We start from the raw sequence: 20,628 nt of genomic DNA, 5'->3' as shown, positions 1-20,628 counted from the left end.
TACTACTACGAAAACGTTAAATGACCACGCGCAAGAAAACCTTTTTATTTTATATATCATCATTACATTTTACATAGTTCTTGAATATCGTGCATATTTTTTTTTTCGAGCGATACGTTTTACGATCGATTTTATTTGATGGTTGAACCTCCGAGAAATCAAGATTATCCCTTCTCACAAGAACATCTTGCATCAAGATTATTATTTATTCAGGTCTTACCATTGATTCGAATTTACGGTCCACGAGAAATCGTAAAGTTGGAAGTTTTAGATCTTAAAAATGTTGATGGTTTCGTTCCGTCTCTCTGTCTTTCTCTACGGGACACAAAGTTAGATAGTACTTGTTAGAGGAAAAGGGAAATACGTTTGAACGACGAATGTAAATTATTACGACAGCAAGGAAGATGGACGGAAAGTTCTTCCATTAAATTTCTTTAGTACCCCGTTGTGACTCGAAATATAAATCCGTAAGGATCTTTTTGAACGCGTTGCTTCTGTATTCGATCGCTTCGCTTTATATTTTTTTATTTTTATTCTTTTTTTTTTTTATGTCTTCTCCTTAAACCTTTATAATCCAATTTTTCTGCTGTCTAAATACGTTACTTTATGTGAAATTTATAATAAAAGTATACCATGCTAAGTATAATTTATACTGAATTAGCTAATAAGTAATGTATACAATTTTTCATAATTTATATCTATTGTAAATAGAAAAAACATCTCAATATTCAATAACTTTTATTGAAAATTTCGACATTACTTAACACACACACAGTTGTGACTCGATACTTAAAAATTACATAAAAGTATAAAAGATTAAAATTCATTCTCTTTTTCTCTCTCTCACTTAATTTGGTATTATCGATGAGAGAAGATTAGAGTGAGATGAAACACCTGCCGATCGACGGTCCGCACACATACACATTAACGATCTTGATTCTTGCGTAATACAAAAGCTATAGAGAGGGCACAGTGGTTTATGGACGCTATAAAATCGCCTTTAAACCGACCACTCTAATGGTTCACGACTTTTGCTTATGCAGATTTCGTGGGCGATAATCTCGTGCCCCCGGTACTACGACCTCTCCCCTCTCTTTTTCTTTCTTTCTCTCGTTCGAGAGAATCCATTCTGTTCCATCTTCTTAGAGTTTCCGCGAATCGATCGTTTTGACCTCGCCCGATCAATACCTCTCTCTCAAGTATCGAATATTTATACTAATTCGAGCCTTGCCATAAATTTACCAATCGAAATTATTTTTATTTCGAGATTGATTTGATTGATAAACGCTATGTTTTTCATATAATATCATTTATTATGTCTATTTATTATCGATAATATTTTGTTCATTTAAAATAACATACTGACTCATCTAGATTTTTCAAATTTTATTTTAATATTATCATTAGAAAAAATAAATTATTACTATAATATAATTATATATATATTGATATAAAATATACTATAGCTAATGTTATTATATATAGGTAAATAAATTGATTTATGAAGGATTGATAAACAGAAGAAAATTACCTGCTGTCTAACGCTAAAAAAAAGAGAAACAAATAATTTTATTCGATAACGATAAATATACAAGGTAGATCGTTCAAATTTAGAAAATTCCAAGATTCTTGGAAACATTCTGACGTACTCTACCTTTCTTGGTAGACAGCATCGTCGTATATCCGTTGCCTTTAAAGGACTTAACGAGAGCAACTTTGAAAAGAACAACACCACAGGTCGATAGGGACAGGATCGGGTATGCTACGTGCAGACATTCCATGCCCATCTCTTCTTCTTGGTACAGATATAGATAGAACTTCATAGAAACGGACGAGAAAGAGACGCAGACCACCATTGTTTCTCGCAAACTCGGCACATTGTTATCCGCAACTACAACTTTCATCCGATCTCAACTTTTCGTTTTCCACCTCTTCCTCACCGATATCAACTTTACGTGCTCGTGCAAAAGCTTAAAATGTCAAATCTTATCTTTATACATTTCGAAAGAGATCATCAAAGAAATTCAGAATTTTTGTTCATCCCTTGTACAAAAAAAAATCGTCTCAAATATTTTTACTACGAAGTATTATCATAAGACACAGTACACAATGACACAGTATATTTACTGTATCACATAATATGGTACAAATATTATCATTTTTATTGTATATGAAAAGAAAAAAAAAACAAAAGGAATATAAAATAGCGAAAAATATATTCAAAATGATACGGGTACAGATGATAATTAAAAATGACAAATTTAGTATTGACACTTTAAAAGTGTATCTTTCGATTGTCTGTCTTTCTTATTTATTTTTTTTTCTTTATGTCGCCTACATAGTCGAGGTTAATCGAACACTCACAACGTATGACACAGGAAGAATGAGTGAACGTACACGTCGACGACACGTCGTGATTTCGTTCTGACATTCTGACACGAGCAAAGCACGATAGATAATAATAACGGATGCAGTGGAGGGTAACTCTGTAGTATATATCTTTCTCTCTCTCTCTCTCTTTCTCTCTTTCTCTCATTTTCTTTCATCTTCTCTTACACCTTCTCCAGCCTCTTCTCTTTCGGTCCACGAGCGAAGACTTTTAATGAGCTACCACGGTAACCGGTCGTATACGGTGTGTAAAGGATACACGTTCTCGATAGCATCGCAAGCGCACACGAAGCAAAATCCTTGAACATTGTTGCGAGTTAGGAGACGAAGAAGAAGAAGAAGAAGAAGGAGAAGAAGAAGTTTGGCCATGAAGACGGAGAAAAGATTATAAACAGTTGTTTTGTCTCCTTTCGTATGTTATTTACAAATTTGTATCTTTTTTTTTCTTCTCTCTTTCTCTCTCGAGTGGAACGTCTTCATCGGTAGAACCAAATCCGAATACTTAAGTTCCTTTGTCGATGCCGCTAACAAGCTTTCTTATATGTTATTTCAAGAATTTTATATCGGATAACTTTGATTGTCATTAAATTTTTATACGAACATACACGAGAATTCGACATTCTACTATTATTTCTTTTTTTAATTAATGTATTAGAGTAATATCTTACATTATTAAAATCTGAAATATTCTAAAAAACATACACGTAATATTTAATTCTTAAACGTTTATCCATTTGTTCAGATTTGAAAGAATATTTGTCTCTTACAATAGAATGAGGATGCAAGATGAATTCAAAAGAGGTGTTAGCCTCCTCCCATATTGCTCACAGTTATGATCAAATAATATTGCAATATATTATCCATCGAGTCCTTCGATATAATCGCATCGGCTACATCTACGAGGGACTCTACTAAGGAGAATAAATTTACGATACACCTGCGAAAAAAGTCAGTGAGATAGAAAGAGAAGGAAAAAGAGAAAGAGGGAAAGAGAGGGGGAGAGAGAGAGAGAGGGACGGGTTCTGCGCGAATCGGCGAGAAACGTGCGCGAAACTACGAGGAAGAGAAGGCATTTAAAGGGGTCGAATAAAGTGGAAGAGGTAGAATAGAAGGCTGGACCAGGAGAGAAAGAGCCTCGAAGAAAAAGAAAGAAAGAAAGAAAAAAAGAAAGAAAGAAAGAGCAAAAGCAAGAGAGAGAGAGAGAGAGAGAGAAAAAGAAAAAAAAAGAATATAGAGAGAACGTGCTTTTCTTCTCGTGATGTCCCGAGGCTACCGACGGGTTCAGGCTTCGATATCCTCGCTTCGATCCTCGATCCCAGCACGCCCATACTCGCTTACCGCCGCGAACTGAGCCTTCGCTTGGGCTAAATTATTCCCTGAATTTATTTACTCCCCTGTTCTTCGACTACGAGAAAATTAGCTCTCGAATACCGGGAGCAGATCTTTTCTGCATATAGAAAATGTTTCTCTTAAATTCTATCCATTCGTAACGTATGTCGATTTTCTTACTCTTATCTCGAGAGAGAGAGAGAGAGAACACCTTTGAGATTCGATTTGGAAACATTTAAGATTTATAAGAAGACGGTAAAACAAGGTTTTGAAATTTGTTTGTTTTATATTTCTAATTAGTATCGCAATCTTCTATACGTTTCGTTTGCAAAATTGTATTCATTCAATTTTGTATTAAAGTGAAATATTAAAGATTATTCATATAATTCTCTCTGTTATATATTATTCTATACAAAATAAATATTACGTTTTAACTAAAATTTATAGGGTTAATGAAAATCTCAAAATGTGTATACCTGTTAAAAATACGGTGCTTAAAGAATATAATTAAGGTTATTATATTTACATGGTACGATTTCAACATTCTTTTTATAGACCAAAAAGAAAAACATTGCAACGAAATGATAATTATTAAATCAAAGTCTTTACTTCTGTCTTACGAATCTTCAAAAAGTAACCCCCAAACGTACACGAAATACGATCGATATCGCTACGAGAGAAAGACAAGCATATAAGAGTATTATCAAGATGACGTGAATCGAAAGTGGAGTGCGACAAACAGGAAGAGAGAGAGAGAGAGAGAGCCATATAATAAAAAGATAAAAACTGTCTATCAAGCGACACATCGAGGTATGCGAATATTGGGATACCAATTAAAATTACGAAGTCGTTGTCGAATGTCGTGTAACGGCGGTAAGCCGAGGACATGGAGAAAGAGTCAGAGAAGAAGAAGAATAAGAAGAAGAAGGAGGAGGGTAGTCAGGGGGAGGATAGGAGGAGTGAGTGTAAAAGGGTGGCAGGCACGCACCGACTCACTCGATGGCTCGTTAAAATTATTGAGCGTTTCTCGCAAAGGAGATCCGCTCCTTTTTTCTTGTCGGTCCAAGTACCCTGAAGAAGTTAAGGATGAAGAAAAAAAAAAAGGAGGAGGGACAGGAGATGAAGGAATGAAAAAGAGAGAGTAGAGCAGGAAAGGATCGTACTATCGCGATCGTCTTCGTCTTTTCACTCCTCTTAATACCCTCTACGACTGATTCAGCCTACGCTCAAAGCTTCAAGGAGACGGATGAAGCCAAAAGCAAGAGATATCGGCTAAGTGTGTCTTACCATGAAGTTATCTTCCTCGATCCAACGATGATCTCGACACGCGAAACGAACAAAGACAAGCCATCCGAAGAAACTGTCGCGAGACGAATTTGTAACGAGGACAGTGGACCCGCCAGTGACGGGTCACGTGACAACTTATCAGCCATGTCCCCTCACAGTCGACTCGCGAAAGATCAAAGTGATTTTCTACCGACCAGAAGTTTACTCCTACCAAAGGAGATCGATCGTGATCGGTTAACTTGTTCAATAAATTTACACGCGTTTGTACGAAAAATATTATTTTTAGTGCGAACATATTTGTAAATATTTCTCATTTTGTTCACCCTTTCTTTCTTTCTTTCTTTCTCACATACTTTTGTAATAAATTATCATCTTCGTCGTCCTCGCAAACTCGCCGCTATTAATCTCGATAATTGAATCAATATCCGTTATATCTCCTTGTGTATCCGAATCAAGCCTCATGGTAATTAGCCAGTATGATCATAAATCACGAGCTCTCTTTCTTTTTCTATCTTTCCTTTAGTTTATTTTGTTTTTTTGTCTTCTTTGTAAGGAACATCGTTCTCCTTTCAACACGAATCACTTCATAAATTGCATCGCAGAATCGAATGAAATTAAAAGTTCCTTATTTTTATTTGCATCATCCTAATTTCAAAATAACGAATAAATCATTAGTAGCCATTTACTAATAGTTATAATTCAATCTTGGAATGAATGGAAATTGAATGGAAAAGAGAAGTCCTAGATGAACTCATCAAGGACGCGATTAGGTAAAATCTCAATTAAAGCTAAATTGGCCTATGTGGGGAAGAAAATAGAGTGTGAACAGGCCTGCATACCAAGTGAAGAGGAGAACTGGCACTATGTAGTAGTTTCGCGAGAGCCAAAGAAAATACAAAAAGAAATATACATATATATATACACCCTATATAGAAGAAGGGAGAATGAAATAAAGAAAAAGAGAGATGGTCTTCGAGTTCATTCCACAAATGGAAGTCGAAGACCTCGAGCAAAGCGGCATTCCAAACCGTGCACTTGATTGGTTTTGGTGAAGTCCGGAGGTCGAGTCAGGTCATTCGATTTCTACGCAATTTTTCCTTTTAAACGACCATTTCGATTCACTCTAACGCGATGTCGTTTCGTATTCGTTAGATAACCGCATCGATATTGTCGTATTGCTATAAAAGAACGAGATCGCTCTTTCTAAATGTTGTCTTCCCTTTAAAAGAATCAATCAAAATAACTGTGCTCGTTCAGTGAAACTCTAACGTTATATTACCTGACATACCTACCTATTATTTTTCTATAGTATTTTATTAGAGACCTATTACGAAATAACGAAAAAATGAAAGTTTAGGTAACTAATAATTGAATTACAGTAATTAAAAGATACCTGCGTAATTTTCTACCAAGTCAAAACTTCATTCAAGTTTCAACGTACCGCAAAACGATCAGATAGAAAATTTCTATTTTACGGTCCGATGATAATAATTAACAGAATAAACTCTTAAAAGTTCGGAAATAAATAGCATCGTGGGCGTATCCAGATACGTAAAACTGGGCATCATAGGAAGTATAGATAATCGTTCCTTCAATCAGTCACGGAATGATCTAACGGCTATCCGATTGCTTCCTGATATATCCACTTACAGTAAAGGCTGTCCGCGTTTCAACGCAGTCCCGTTCGATGAATTTAATGACAGAAAATAGAAGATTGAGAGAAGAGTACCGATCTCGTAAGTAATACGAAAACTGTAAAAGGAAATACTTTCTATCAGGACATAGGTGCGCACACGCAGACATACATATATATATATATATATATATATATATATATAAATGAATTCCCTGTTTGTGTTGTCGTGATCGTAAAAGAATCGAAAAGATCGACGATAAAATTGAATTATCCGTTATCGGTATAAATATAGAACATTTATCTTTATATGTATCTCTATTTCAAGACAGTTAGTTTAATTAATTGTGACCGTCAACGTTAAGTTAAGTTGAGTTAAGTTAAGTTAAGTTAAATCAAATCAACGAACGGAATCTCCAACGAAGTCGATGCTCGAACATAAGATCGGTTGAAAGGAGATAGGCGAGGCCTCGAGTAGCAAGCAGCGGGATAGAAAAGGGCAGAAAGATACGTGTTTGTTGCATGGCAGCAAATCCAGGTAAGGTAGGTCGTACTCGGGCGTGTTCATGTCCGATGAGCGACCTTCGCCCTCTCTTTCTCTCTTTCTCTTTTCCGTAAGATCTAAAGAAGGCTGCGGATACTTCTTCGACCGAATCGTACCGCTATCCTAAGTTCTTCTCAGCTGCTGCCACTTTTCTTACTTGATAAAATAAAATAACATCGTTACCCTACATACCAAACTGTAAACTATCCTTTGATTATTCTCTTCTATCGAACGTATCAATCGATTTCTTCTTTTATTTATCTACTTTAATTATTTTTATTAAATATATCCAAATAAAAGTGTTCTTTTCTTTTTTTTCTTTTTTTTATCAAAATTTCGAATCTATCAAATAGATCTTATCTTAACGTTTAATTATTGCAAATTAAAATTCAATTATGTTTTTAAATTGATCTTTTCTTTAAATCTAAAGTATATATACTTAAATAGATAATATTCATTTTTTTAAATTACGAATTAGACATTAATATTTTGTAAATAATGTAACGTTATTGTCGTTTGGGTAAGATACAAATTGTTTCATATCTTTATTATTTTTTTGTTGTTATGAGAGTAGTTGATGGATCTTCTCTTCCAGCGAAGTCCACGTATGAGTTTTGAATAATAATTATCGCCCTGTCGACGCAGCGTGATATAAATTACAATCTTCGGCGAAGGAGGAACCTTTCCCATCCCTTTTTCTCTTTCTTCCTTCCTTCCTTCCTTCTATCTATTTGCTTTTCTTTTAATCCGTCTTATGATCGAGGTAATTAAAATCGTTTTCGTCGTAGTGAATATAGTTCGTATAATATTACTGTTCTTATTTTAAGTATCTTCATTTGGGTAGATTAAACAGGGCAAATATTTAAATTACACAGCATCAATAAAGTTAGTTTATATATAATTATCATGATGAAGAAGAATTTATCAATAAACATATTCAATGTAAAGTATGTGTATACGTATATGATCGTTCTTTCTAAAAGCAATTAATCGCGTTTGATATATCGATCGATATCGTTTCGAGAAGGGATCGACCAATTATATCAAAACGCCAGAGATGCAGTTTGAACACAATCTTGAGCGTGTCAGCATTGGGCAGTCGTCGTGTCGATACTAACATAAGATTTCAATCTAATTGGATTAAGCTGCCGATACGTTTCCTATTTTCCATTCGTCATCGTTTCTATCTCCCCGACCCTTTGATCTTTTTACTTTTATCATCTAGCCGATTATCTCCCTGGAATAAAACTAATCTTCGTATCATCATCGAGATTTATTTTATACCTTTCTTTTTTTTCTCAATCTTCCTTTGTATTTTTTGTTCTTTTTCTTTTGCCATCACAAAGTTTAATCAATTAAAATCTTACCATATAGTCGAGAGCAAAAACATTCACAATATAAAAGAAAATCTAAAAATAAAATAACGTCTACTTTCTTGTCAGTTTTCGATATTTATTCTCGAAGAAAGTTGCACAGTTATATCGATGTTAAGTTAAATTCGTATCTAAATGGTCCATCGTTACGCGTAGCTACTTCGAAGAGGGCAGAGTCGATAAATGAGATTTCTAATGTAAAAGGAAACATAGGAATTGTTGTATAGAGTAGAAAATACGTATCTATATATATATATATATATATACGATAGAAAAGACCGTTAGTCTAGGAACGGGGCAAGTAAAAGATCCGTAAGTATGGTAAAGCACGGCCCTGGCTTCTCGTATAGAGGTTACGAAGCGCAGGAGAGCAGAGAAGAAAAGTGCCGTCGTGAGTTGTGGATGCTGTGTATTGGATGTTGTGCTGTGCAACAGCAGCAACCGGGCGCACGCTCGACATCTTCGACCACACCCACATTCTCGCTCTCTTTCATCGCCAAGCGAAAAGACAGCATGCTTTTTCTTTCTTTCTTTCTCTCATCCTCTTCTCTTCTCTTTTCTTCTCTTCTCTTTTCTCGAAGAAAGAAACGAAACGGTTCTCGATCTCCCGAATCTCTCAGAATGCATTGTACCTGATTTGCATCCGGCGTTTGCTTGTTCCACTTCGTTTAATATATCTTTTTTCTTTGATTTATTTTTTTTTCTCATCTCGAAGGAAAGTGCACAAAGATATCCAGCATTCAATTCTTTAAAAAATAACGGATACAATTACTAAACTCTTTCGAAGAAAGTCCAGGGAATTGGTTTCACTTTATTGTCGAGAACTCATAAAGGGGAAAGTATGTTGATTAAAGAGAGAAATACTCGTTCCATTAATTCTGCTCGAGTTTCTTTTTATTTAATACTCCAATCTTGTCAGTTGTTCATTGATGCTAGTCGGTCGCTATGAATTTATCTATTTTTAAAATTAATTTATGAAAATTGAAGATATAATCAAAATCTAAAGAATTAAGTACAATGTAACAAATAAGTATAATAAACATAATAATAAGTCACAACAGCCTAGAGCCACGTTGGATTACAAATCCCATCAGATCACTAAAGTCAAGTAACGTGGGTACGGTTAGTAAAATGGATGGATGACCTGTTTGGAAAAACAAAAAATCCGTGTACAATTGACTCCAGAGAGACGATAAAAAGACGCGAACTCTTTGGTTAGTATCGAATTGGTTTGAGAAGGTATTAGTAGAAAAGTAATTCGAACTCGTAAAAGGGAGAATAAAAAGGCCCAATAAACATAATAATAAATAAAAACACCTGAAACATACTTTCTCTTAATGAAACTAAAAACATTATCCCACGTGATACAATTTATACATATACGTATATAAATAAATAATACTAATCGATGATGAGAAAATTAAACACATATTTCTCTATATAAATAATGAAACAAAAAAATATATTTCTATTTTTGAAAGTATTTCCATAGGAAGAATTGTTACTCGATATAATTGAACGATTTGATTAGAAGTTTTGTCGATGTGAAAGAGCACGAAGAAACGAGAGCCGTCAATGTCGTCGTCGAATTGACGGTAAATCCCGGGTTCGTTTCGCGCGTGGGAGACTGGAGTAACATTGCTGTGTGTGTGTGTGTGTGTGTGTGTGTGTGTGTATGTGTGTGTGTGTATGTGTATATATATGTATGGTAACGTATGGGCCGCCACGCCCCGAACAATTACCAAGAAGTCGAGGCGGTAAATCAGCCGTGAAACCGTCGTCCGCGAAAGCTCGCGTGTGTACGCGGATATGTCAGGATATATCCTCAATCCTCGATTCCCCCAGGATATCGAGGATCTAATCTAGGGTCAAGGTACTGCCAAGAAGAAACAGAAGAGGGAAGGCAACGTTAAAGTATTTGAAAAGCTCCCTTAGCTACATTCAAACTCTAACAAACGGATAAACCACGATCGTTATTAATGATTTCTCTTCGTACAAGATACCTTTCGTTTATCTTCAATATTTATTTTATGTAATTTTGCTTAAAGGTTACTTAAACATTTTATTTTAAATATTTCTCTCTATTCTTTTTTTTTTTTTTTTAATTAATAATTATATAATATTATATACATTTTTACATTCCTAATCTAAAATCTTAATATATTTCTTTCAATTTCATATTTTTATTATTTAAAAGTATATACACTTCTAACGAGAACAAGTATCGCAGTATACATATAATATATATAACAAATAATACTTTACATTAAATCGAAATAATATATTATATTAAATAATTACAATAATACGTGAAAATAAATCTTTATATTGGTAAATTGCATTAATGTAACCCACTATCACATGAATGGAGTTTAATTAATTACACACATATACAGGTAGAAAGACAGAGACATGTTCTTAGGAACGATGTAAGAGAAACTCTGAGTATCATGCAGACAAGAATCGTAAGAATTTACGTAATCCTCCTCCACAGTCGCTTTTGAGGGAACCAACTAAGAGTCTTAGAAGTTAGATATCGGAGCATTATGCCGTTTCACAGTCCCGGACGTAGTCAATGCATGCCACGGCCGTTCTCGAATAGGTCCTCTCAGCACACATATGCGAGATCTCCACGGATCGTGTGCCACACCCAGGTCACCAGCTTCAAACTACGACTCCGTACACAACTTTACCGGTCTCCTTAAAAATCTCTTCTTTTTTGCAATGAAAGTTACAACAGTTTCTTTGAAAGATATCTTGATACATCATTTCTCTCTTTTCCTCTTTCTCTTTCTCTTTCTCTTTAAGTTAGAATTTCATAGTTTTCTCTTGGCTCTTTTAAGACAAAATTAATATTACCTAATAATATTATTAATTTATGTGTTAGTTTAAATCGATTTTTAAACAAAAAAAAATTTACCTCATCATATATTAATTATATTTTAATTATATACTTTGTAGATCCTTTTCTCTTTCTTTTTTTATTAAAATTTCATGTCAACCAAATTGTTATCTATCTATTCATTTATTCATCTTTTCAATTCAGACAACTATTAAAAATATATTCGATAAATTCTTTAATAAAAGTTTAATTAAAAATACATATCTTTCTCTATTAATTGTTATACTAAACTTATCACATTTTATCTTAATGTTTTCATATATTTGTTATTCTTTCTATCTTTTTATGAAAAGATAATGAAAAAGATTTTGTTTCTATCCTTCTCTCTCTCTCTCTCTCTCTCTCTCTCTCTCTCTCTCTCTCTCTCTATTTTTCTTCGTTCAGCCAGTTCATCGACATCGCAGCAAGAAGCGCCACATTTTAATGAACATTACGCACGCGATATTCCACAGGCAAGGCTCATCGCTTCCGATCATTACCACAAATCGTTGGATCGTCCTCGAAGAAGTGCGATGTATCATCGTTAAGCGTGGAATCTCTTGATTCCAAGCACCATCGTAGAGCTATGATACAAGGCGTGTGATATCTCTCGCGCTCGTAGTGTGTGTGTGTGTATATATATGCTTGTGTGTATGCATCCACCACGGAGAGAGTATCGCACGCGTCTCTACGACATTTTCAAAGAAAGAAAAAATTTATCTGTATACACATGCGCGTGCATGTGTGTTAATTAATGTAATTAAATAATAATTTAAATTTCTTGGATTCATACTAAAATGACTAGATGAATTTTGGCTTACCGATCAAATTAACTTTAAAAGACAGCATCTTAATTAGATTTCATATGCAGAAAAAGAGTATATACACATTTGACCGATCATTAATCATTTAATACTTTTTTTTTTTATATTATAACGTTTACGCTTACAGTTATGTTTAATTATATTTAAGAGAACGTATATAGTTTATCAATCAAAGTAAACTCATCAAAGTGGCAGGATCTCCATTTGATTTTATACGAGCTGATACTCGGGCATCTCGGAAATGAGTATAGGCAATTGCATCAATCATTAATCACTTAATACTTGTTTATTTTAAATTTTATTCTCTCTCTTACAGTTACGAAATAATATATATTTAAATATATTTCAGAATAGTTATATAATACACATATATAATGAGTTGTCATATTATATATATAAGATTTGTTTGAAAATATCTTGAAAATATAGAAAAATTATATAAAGAAATTGCTAAGTTAAACACGTGTTCAATCGATTATCACAAATATCGATCAAATTGATCGATGTACAATAAGCAAACTCATCCTATATACACTTGAATCTGAAAGATAAAGATAGAGAAATGTAAGTATGTCTTTTGCTTCGAGGCGTCGTTCGTCCGGATGCCGGAACGATACATACGAGATAACTCGTACGTTTTACCGTTAGATTCATCCGCGAACGGCTTCTTCGACTTTTGTATTTCTCTTTTATAACAGTCGGTATCTTCTCCTATTGCAGGTGCTACCTCCGTCAAATTTTTCTATTGCTATTCACTGCCATTCACACTTCAATGAACAGGATACGTGCAATAGATCACTACGAATGATAGCTTAAAATGATACCTGAAACTTATTATATACTGGAGAATAAAGAACTAATGAAAAGAAAAACAAAGAGATAAAGAAATGTTCGCTCATTTTGCGATAACAATCTATATCGAAAATTGTAGTAATTATCTCTTCGGTATGATTTTAACCGAAAAAAACTGTATGATATGTGTATATAGTATATTAGGAGTACAGAGGAAAGAGAACATTATTTTCAGATGATCTAGTTTTAATTCGCCTGTATCCATACACGGTGAAATAAAAATCTTTGCGAGATGTTTTTTTTTCTAGAACTGTTTGTTAACTTTATATTTATCTTAGTCCTTTTTAAATTTATCGTTTCAACACTACATAAGTCAAACATTGTATAGGTAACGATCATCCGCTTAGCATGATAGTATCGAAAGGATGTATCAAATCCGCGATCGAGAAACTTTGATAGGAAGCTCAACGCACGGTAGTCCGATACTTGTACTACTGCTTTGAAAGATCTACTACTGTCGATTATTCAAGATAAATAGAGAAATAATGAGAAAAAATAAAATACGAAGAAGAGAAAGAAAATAATTTGAACAGAACGTAAATCTTACAATTACAAGAATTCCTGGCAATTAAATCGAAATCGTTTTGATACGTTGACGTCCATGCTAGTAGCCGATGAAATATGAATTACTTAATTCCACCGAATACAAAATGTTATATAAAACTAATAATTAGATAGCAGTATAAAGAAAAACAAATTAACGTTTACTATATATAATATCTCAATAATAACAATTTCACTGTGATTTCTAGAATAAAACGCACACAGATCACATGGCAATAAACATATAAAAAATAAAATATCAATTTTCCAGTAAAAAAACAAATCGCTTTAACCGAATAAAAGATCCTTAAATTAATATTCGTTATTAACAATTTTTCGTTTCTAATTACAAATAAGATAAAGAGAGAATGAATAAAATGGCAATAATAAATTGTGGTACCTAGGATAAAAGGTGTACATACGAAATTCACATAGCGGTGAAGGATTTAACGAGATATTGGTTTACCAATTTAAAGGAGCGTTCTTGTATTATCTTCTCTTTCGAGTCCAAAGCACGTATACGCGTGGCTGGGTAGGCGGGGTACAACAGTACGAGAAAAATAAAAGAAAGGAATGATCAAGAAGAAAGAGGTGGTGAAGAGGAAAGGAGGGTAGCCAGGTGAGAGGCAGAAGTGACGGACCAGCATCGTGCTCTCCTCGGAGTTCATGTACTTTATCAACGCGCGTAGGTTCTTTTGAGAACACTGTACCGAGGCAATAGATTACAATTACCCGAACACGCCTGCTCGAACGTGGGAGTACGCACGATCGCGCGGACACATAGATTGGCTGTTAGGTGTCTAGTCGTTTCTCCTCTTTTTCTATCTCTTTCTTTCTTTCTCTTTCTCGCCATGATGCTTCCAATGCATTCGAACGATAGGAAATTGGCTCTCTAATCTCCTAGCACTTCGCCGTTATTCCCTCATTATTTTTACTTTAATCTATAATCAACTAACCTGTTTTTCAACTCATTAGCTACTTTTAGAAACTCGTGATCATATGTATCCCGAAACAAACTCTATCTTCTTTTTTTGAATATTTTTTATTATACTGTTTATGGAATTTTTTCGAAAAGATAATAAGAATAAATAGGCTTAGTCGTCTCTTTGTTCTTCACCATTCATTTTTTATTTCTTTTTATTTTAGGTATCAACATTTATGAATTAATACGAAATTTGTTGTAAATTCAGTTTAGTCAAACATGTATCATTTATCATTTTCATATTTGTTTAAATTTTATAAAAAGAATATTAAGAGCATAACTAGAATAAAAAGTGAAGATAATGTTGAAAATAAGTATTAAAATATTACCTTTTGAAATGTGTTACAGGCTTTACGGGAACCCAATGCGAGATAGATATCGACGAATGTGCTGCAAAGCCTTGCCTGAACAACGGAATATGCACCGATCTCATAAACTCATTCAAATGTACCTGCGCCGATGGTTTTGCTGGTTCCCACTGTCAAATCAACATCGATGATTGCGCCTCATCGCCATGCAAGAACGGTGGAACATGTCAGGATTCGATAGCAAAGTATACGTGCGAATGTCCACCAGGATTCACTGGTGCATCCTGCGAGACAAACATAAACGATTGTCAATCGAATCCTTGTCACAGTGGCAACTGCATCGATGGCGAGAACAGCTTCAGTTGCAGTTGTTTCCCAGGTTTCACTGGCAGACTATGTCAAACACAAATCGACGAATGCGAGAGCAATCCTTGCCAATTTGGTGGACGTTGCGAGGATAGGATCAATGGTTATCAATGTATATGCAGACCTGGAACCTCTGGTACCAACTGCGAGGTCAACGTCAACGAATGCTACAGTAATCCATGTAGAAACGGAGCTAGATGTATTGATGGTATCAACAGGTAAATAATTGTCTTTTGGAACGATCAATTCAAATTTGGGAGTGTGAATTATTATTAAATTAAATCACACGAGTGTATTAGAACCTGTTAAATTTCTAATTCAACTTTATACAGATAATATAAACATGGTATTTAATAAAGTACCTAATGAATTTATCAATAATTATCAAATACACCATGTTAATTTGTAACCATTATCATTTTAGATACTCGTGCGAATGCGAGCCTGGTTTTACCGGACAACACTGCGAAACAGATATAAATGAATGCGCAAGCAATCCTTGTGCAAACGGTGGCCGATGCATCGATTTAATAAATAGTTTTAGATGCGAATGTCCTCGCGGTTATTACGATGCAAGATGTCTCAGTGATGTCGACGAATGTGCTAGCAACCCCTGCGTAAACGGTGGTACCTGCGAAGACGGAGTTAATCAATTTATTTGTCATTGTTTACCTGGTTATGGTGGCAAAAGATGTGAAGCTGACATCGATGAATGTGGCTCCAATCCTTGCCAACATGGTGGCACTTGTAACGATCATCTCAATGGTTATAGTTGCAAGTGTTTACCCGGTTACGCTGGCACAAATTGTGAAACTAACGTCGACGATTGCGCTAATAATCCATGCCAAAATGGTGGATCTTGCATCGATCTTGTAAACGATTACAAATGTGTTTGCGAGCTACCTCATACCGGTAGAAATTGCGAGGACAAACTCGATCCTTGTTCACCTAACAAGTACGTTAAATAAATAACAAATAAAAATTAATTTAACCACTTCTTGGTTTTAATTAATATATTTGGAACTTATTTAATTATTAAAATTTTATTTTTACAGGTGTTTACACGATGCAAAATGCTCACCTTCGTCAAACTTTCTCGACTTTGCCTGTACTTGCACCGTAGGTTACACTGGCAGATTGTGTGACGAAGATGTCGACGAGTGCATCATGACGTCCCCGTGTCGAAATGGTGCCACTTGTAGGAACACTAATGGATCTTATCATTGCGTCTGTGCTAAAGGCTACGAAGGCCGGGATTGCATAATCAACACCGATGATTGTGCATCATGTAAGTGTCGATTCACTATAATAAGTTTAGAACCGTCTTTTAAATCAGAAAGCAACAGAACAATGTCGCAATAACAGATTAAATATTGCTGGTTTTTGCATTTATTTGCCAAAAAGATCACCAACACTAACGCAGCTACAATTTTTGTAATTTTGATCAGATAACAAATCGATATCGCCTAATTTAATATTATATTAAACTAGTTACAATGTCTTAATTAATTACACTATTTGTTTTGTTGTCATTCTTTATTTGATGTTCTAAAATACTATGAATTATAAATTTGCAGATCCGTGTCAAAATGGTGGAACTTGCTTAGATGGAATCGGTGACTATACTTGTTTATGTGTTGATGGTTTCAACGGCAAACACTGTGAAGTGGATGTCAACGAATGTCAATCGCAGCCTTGTCAAAATGGTGCAGTTTGCAAGGAATATGTTAATTCGTATACATGTCAATGTCAACTTGGCTTCTCTGGTATAAATTGTCAAACAAACGACGAAGATTGCACTGATAGCAGTTGCATGAATGGTGGCAAGTGTATCGACGGAATAAACAACTATACTTGCGTTTGCAAACCTGGCTATACTGGCTCAAATTGTCAATATCGTATAAACGAATGTGATAGTTCGCCTTGTCTAAACGGAGCCACTTGTCACGATCATGTACAATATTATACCTGTCATTGTCCTTATGGCTATACCGGCACAAGATGCGGCGAATATGTAGACTGGTGTGCTGATAGTCCCTGTGAAAACGGAGCAACATGCGTTCAACACAATAACAAATATCAGTGTAATTGCTCGCCAGGTTGGACGGGCAAAGTTTGTGATGTAGAAATGGTCTCGTGTAAAGATGCTGCTATTAGAAAAGGCGTACTTGAAAAGAATCTTTGTAATAATGGTACTTGCGAAGATATTGGAAACAGTCATCGCTGTCATTGCATCGAAGGCTACACTGGTTCTTATTGTCAAGAAGAAATCGATGAATGTGACTCTGCCCCTTGCCAAAATGGAGCAACCTGCAAAGATTTAGTTGGCTCATATCAATGCCAATGCACGAAAGGTTTCCAAGGACAAAATTGTGAACTCAATGTTGACGATTGTAGGCCAAATCCTTGTCAAAATGGTGGTACATGTCACGATCTAATCAATAACTTCAGTTGCTCCTGTCCACCAGGTACACTTGGATTTTTATGCGAAATCAACGTGGATGATTGCGTAATTGGCGCATGTCACAATAATGGAACATGTACAGATAAAGTTGGTGGATTCGAATGTAAATGTCCCCCAGGTTTCGTAGGGCCAAGATGCGAGGGTGATATCAACGAATGTTTATCGAATCCCTGTACTTTACCTGGTACTCAAGATTGTGTTCAACTTGTAAATAACTATCATTGTAACTGCAAACCAGGTTATATGGGTCGCCATTGCGAAGTAAAAGTTAATTTCTGCGATAGTTCACCTTGTCAAAATGGTGGAGTATGTGCTGCTAAACAAGCCGGTCATACCTGTATCTGTCCTAACGATTATCATGGAAAAAATTGTGAATTTGCTGGCTCTTACTGTGATACAGAACCTTGTTTGAACGGTGGTACCTGCCGAATAACTGAAACTGAAATAGGTTATAGATGTCATTGTCCGCCAGGAACTACAGGTACTCACTGTGAAATAGATGCTAGAGATGAATGTGCTAGTAATCCTTGCCAACAATCAGACGCCATTTGTGAAAATCTTCTTGGAGATTATACCTGTTATTGTCCACCAAAATGGACTGGCAAAAATTGTGAAGTTTACGACCCAAATTACAGAGGTGGTGTATTCGGTAGAACGAATTCAAATATTCCAAAGAATATGAATGCTTACGATCTCGATCTGAAACGCGAAAAGCAAAAGTGTATCGAAAATCGTTGTGAAGAAAAGTCTGGTAATCATCACTGTGACGAAGAATGCAATAAATACGCATGTAATTTTGATGGAAACGATTGTTCTCTCGGTATTAATCCTTGGAGGAACTGTACCGCACCAATAAACTGTTGGGATGTCTTCATGAATGATGTTTGCGATGAAGTATGCAACAACGCTCAGTGTCTCTTCGATGGAAGAGACTGTGAGAGAAAACTAGATCCTTGCAAGTAAGTATAACAAATTTCAACAAGCTTATGATTTATATGAAAAAGTGATATTAATTATGTTTTTTGTTAATGTTTAGTCCGATATACGACGCGTATTGTCGGAAACATTACGCCAACGGCCATTGCGATTATGGATGTAACAACGAGGAATGTAATTGGGACGGCTTGGATTGTGAAACAAAACCACCTTCCTTAGCTGAAGGTGTTATTTCCGTTGTAGTCAGGATGGACATGCAAACTTTCCGTTCGAATGTAGTAGCATTTCTACGAGATATTGGTCACGAATTAAGAACTACATTACGTGTAAAACTAGACGAGCTTGGTAATGACATGATATATCCTTGGAAAAGAGAACGAGAACCAAGTTTAGAAACAAACTTCTTTGGCAAACCAGCGACGGTCTATACTAATAGTCCAAATGGTGTGATAGCGTATCTAGAAATCGACAATAGAAAATGTACAGTAACACAAGGTGCCGTATGCTTTCCATCAGCCAACGAAGCAGCAGAATATTTAGCTGCTACAGCCTCGAAACATACTCTTTCGAGGAATTTCCCTATCGAACAAGTTCGAGGTGTTGTTGGTCCTCAAAATCCCGAAAAACCTGAACCAACAACAAATTTTAATTTTGTCTTCATCGGTACTCTTGTTGTGGTAGTCGGAGGAATGCTTGTGGGAGTTTTGGTGACAACACAAAGAAGACGAGCGGTTGGAGTAACATGGTTTCCAGAGGGTTTTCTACGAACAAATAGTGGAAGTGGACAGAGACGTAGATCACGTCGAAGAGGTCCCGATGGTCAAGAAATGCGAAATCTCAATAAACAACCATCGATTAATTGCATGGATCTTGACGTAGGAAATGGTCGAACGCAACAATGGTCGGACGACGAATCGGATCTTCCACCGTCGAAAAGAATGAGAGCTATCGAACCTGGCTATGCGAGTGATCACACGGCTATTACAGATTATGAAGAAACAGAACCAAGAATGTGGACTCAACAACATTTGGATGCAGCTGAAATAAGAACTAGACCAGATGCAGGAGTTTTAACTCCACCGAGTCTCGAGCTCGGTCAAGATGTAGATGCTAGAGGACCATGTGGAATGACTCCGTTAATGGTTGCCGCTGTACGTGGTGGTGGTCTTGACACCGGAGAAGAGGAAGATGAAAGTGACGGTACTGCAGCTGTGATCGCTGATCTCGTAGCACAAGGAGCTGATTTAAATGCTACCACCGATAAAAGTGGTGAAACTTCGCTCCATCTCGCTGCTAGATACGCCAGATCAGATGCAGCTAAGCGTCTATTGGATGCTGGAGCTGATGCTAACTCACAAGACAATACCGGTAGAACACCTCTCCATTCAGCCGTCGCCGCGGATGCGATGGGAGTATTCCAAATTCTTCTTAGAAACAGGGCAACGAATCTTAACGCTCGCATGCATGACGGTACAACTCCTTTGATACTGGCTGCACGTTTAGCAACCGAAGGAATGGTAGAGGATCTTATCAATGCTGATGCTGATATAAATGCTGCTGATAATAGCGGTAAAACTGCTCTTCACTGGGCCGCAGCTGTTAACAACGTAGATGCTGTTAACATATTACTTGTCCATGGTGCGAACAGAGACGCACAGGACGACAAAGACGAGACTCCACTATTCCTCGCTGCAAGAGAAGGTAGCTTTGAAGCTTGCAAAGCTTTACTCGACACATTCGCCAACAGAGAAATAACAGATCACATGGATCGATTACCAAGAGATGTAGCTAGCGAAAGGTTACATCATGATATCGTCAGATTACTAGACGAACATGTACCTAGATCACCTCAAATGGTGACTGTCATGCCGAATGGTCCTCTAATAGGTAAGCATTTAATTTACATATATTTCTCTAT

At 35.8% G+C, this 20,628-nt stretch overlaps 1 protein-coding gene and 1 long non-coding RNA gene across 2 annotated transcripts in view; one reads left to right on the top strand and one right to left on the bottom strand.

Annotated features, from left to right (window-relative positions):
* The window catches only part of LOC106789311 (neurogenic locus Notch protein), a 104,465-nt gene that overhangs the window by 81,827 nt on the left and 2,010 nt on the right, over positions 1-20,628 (top strand). The window contains exons 8-12 of the mRNA XM_014753410.1: positions 14,985-15,528; positions 15,735-16,265; positions 16,366-16,598; positions 16,888-18,733; positions 18,811-20,597. Of these exons, the coding sequence (XP_014608896.1) occupies positions 14,985-15,528; positions 15,735-16,265; positions 16,366-16,598; positions 16,888-18,733; positions 18,811-20,597 (4,941 nt within the window). The remainder of the gene's footprint in view (positions 1-14,984; positions 15,529-15,734; positions 16,266-16,365; positions 16,599-16,887; positions 18,734-18,810; positions 20,598-20,628) is intronic.
* Positions 12,647-15,050, bottom strand: LOC106789312. The gene is made up of 3 exons (XR_001381982.1): positions 14,966-15,050; positions 12,881-13,089; positions 12,647-12,800 (listed from the first exon to the last, which is right to left on the bottom strand). It is a non-coding gene; the product is annotated as an uncharacterized LOC106789312 (long non-coding RNA).

This window comes from Polistes canadensis, unplaced genomic scaffold (assembly GCF_001313835.1).
Source record: "Polistes canadensis isolate GaletaPanama2010 unplaced genomic scaffold, ASM131383v1 scaffold_176, whole genome shotgun sequence".
NCBI lineage: Eukaryota > Metazoa > Arthropoda > Insecta > Hymenoptera > Vespidae > Polistes > Polistes canadensis.
Note: the sequence above shows the minus strand (reverse complement) of the source record. Positions and strands in the feature narration are given on the sequence as shown.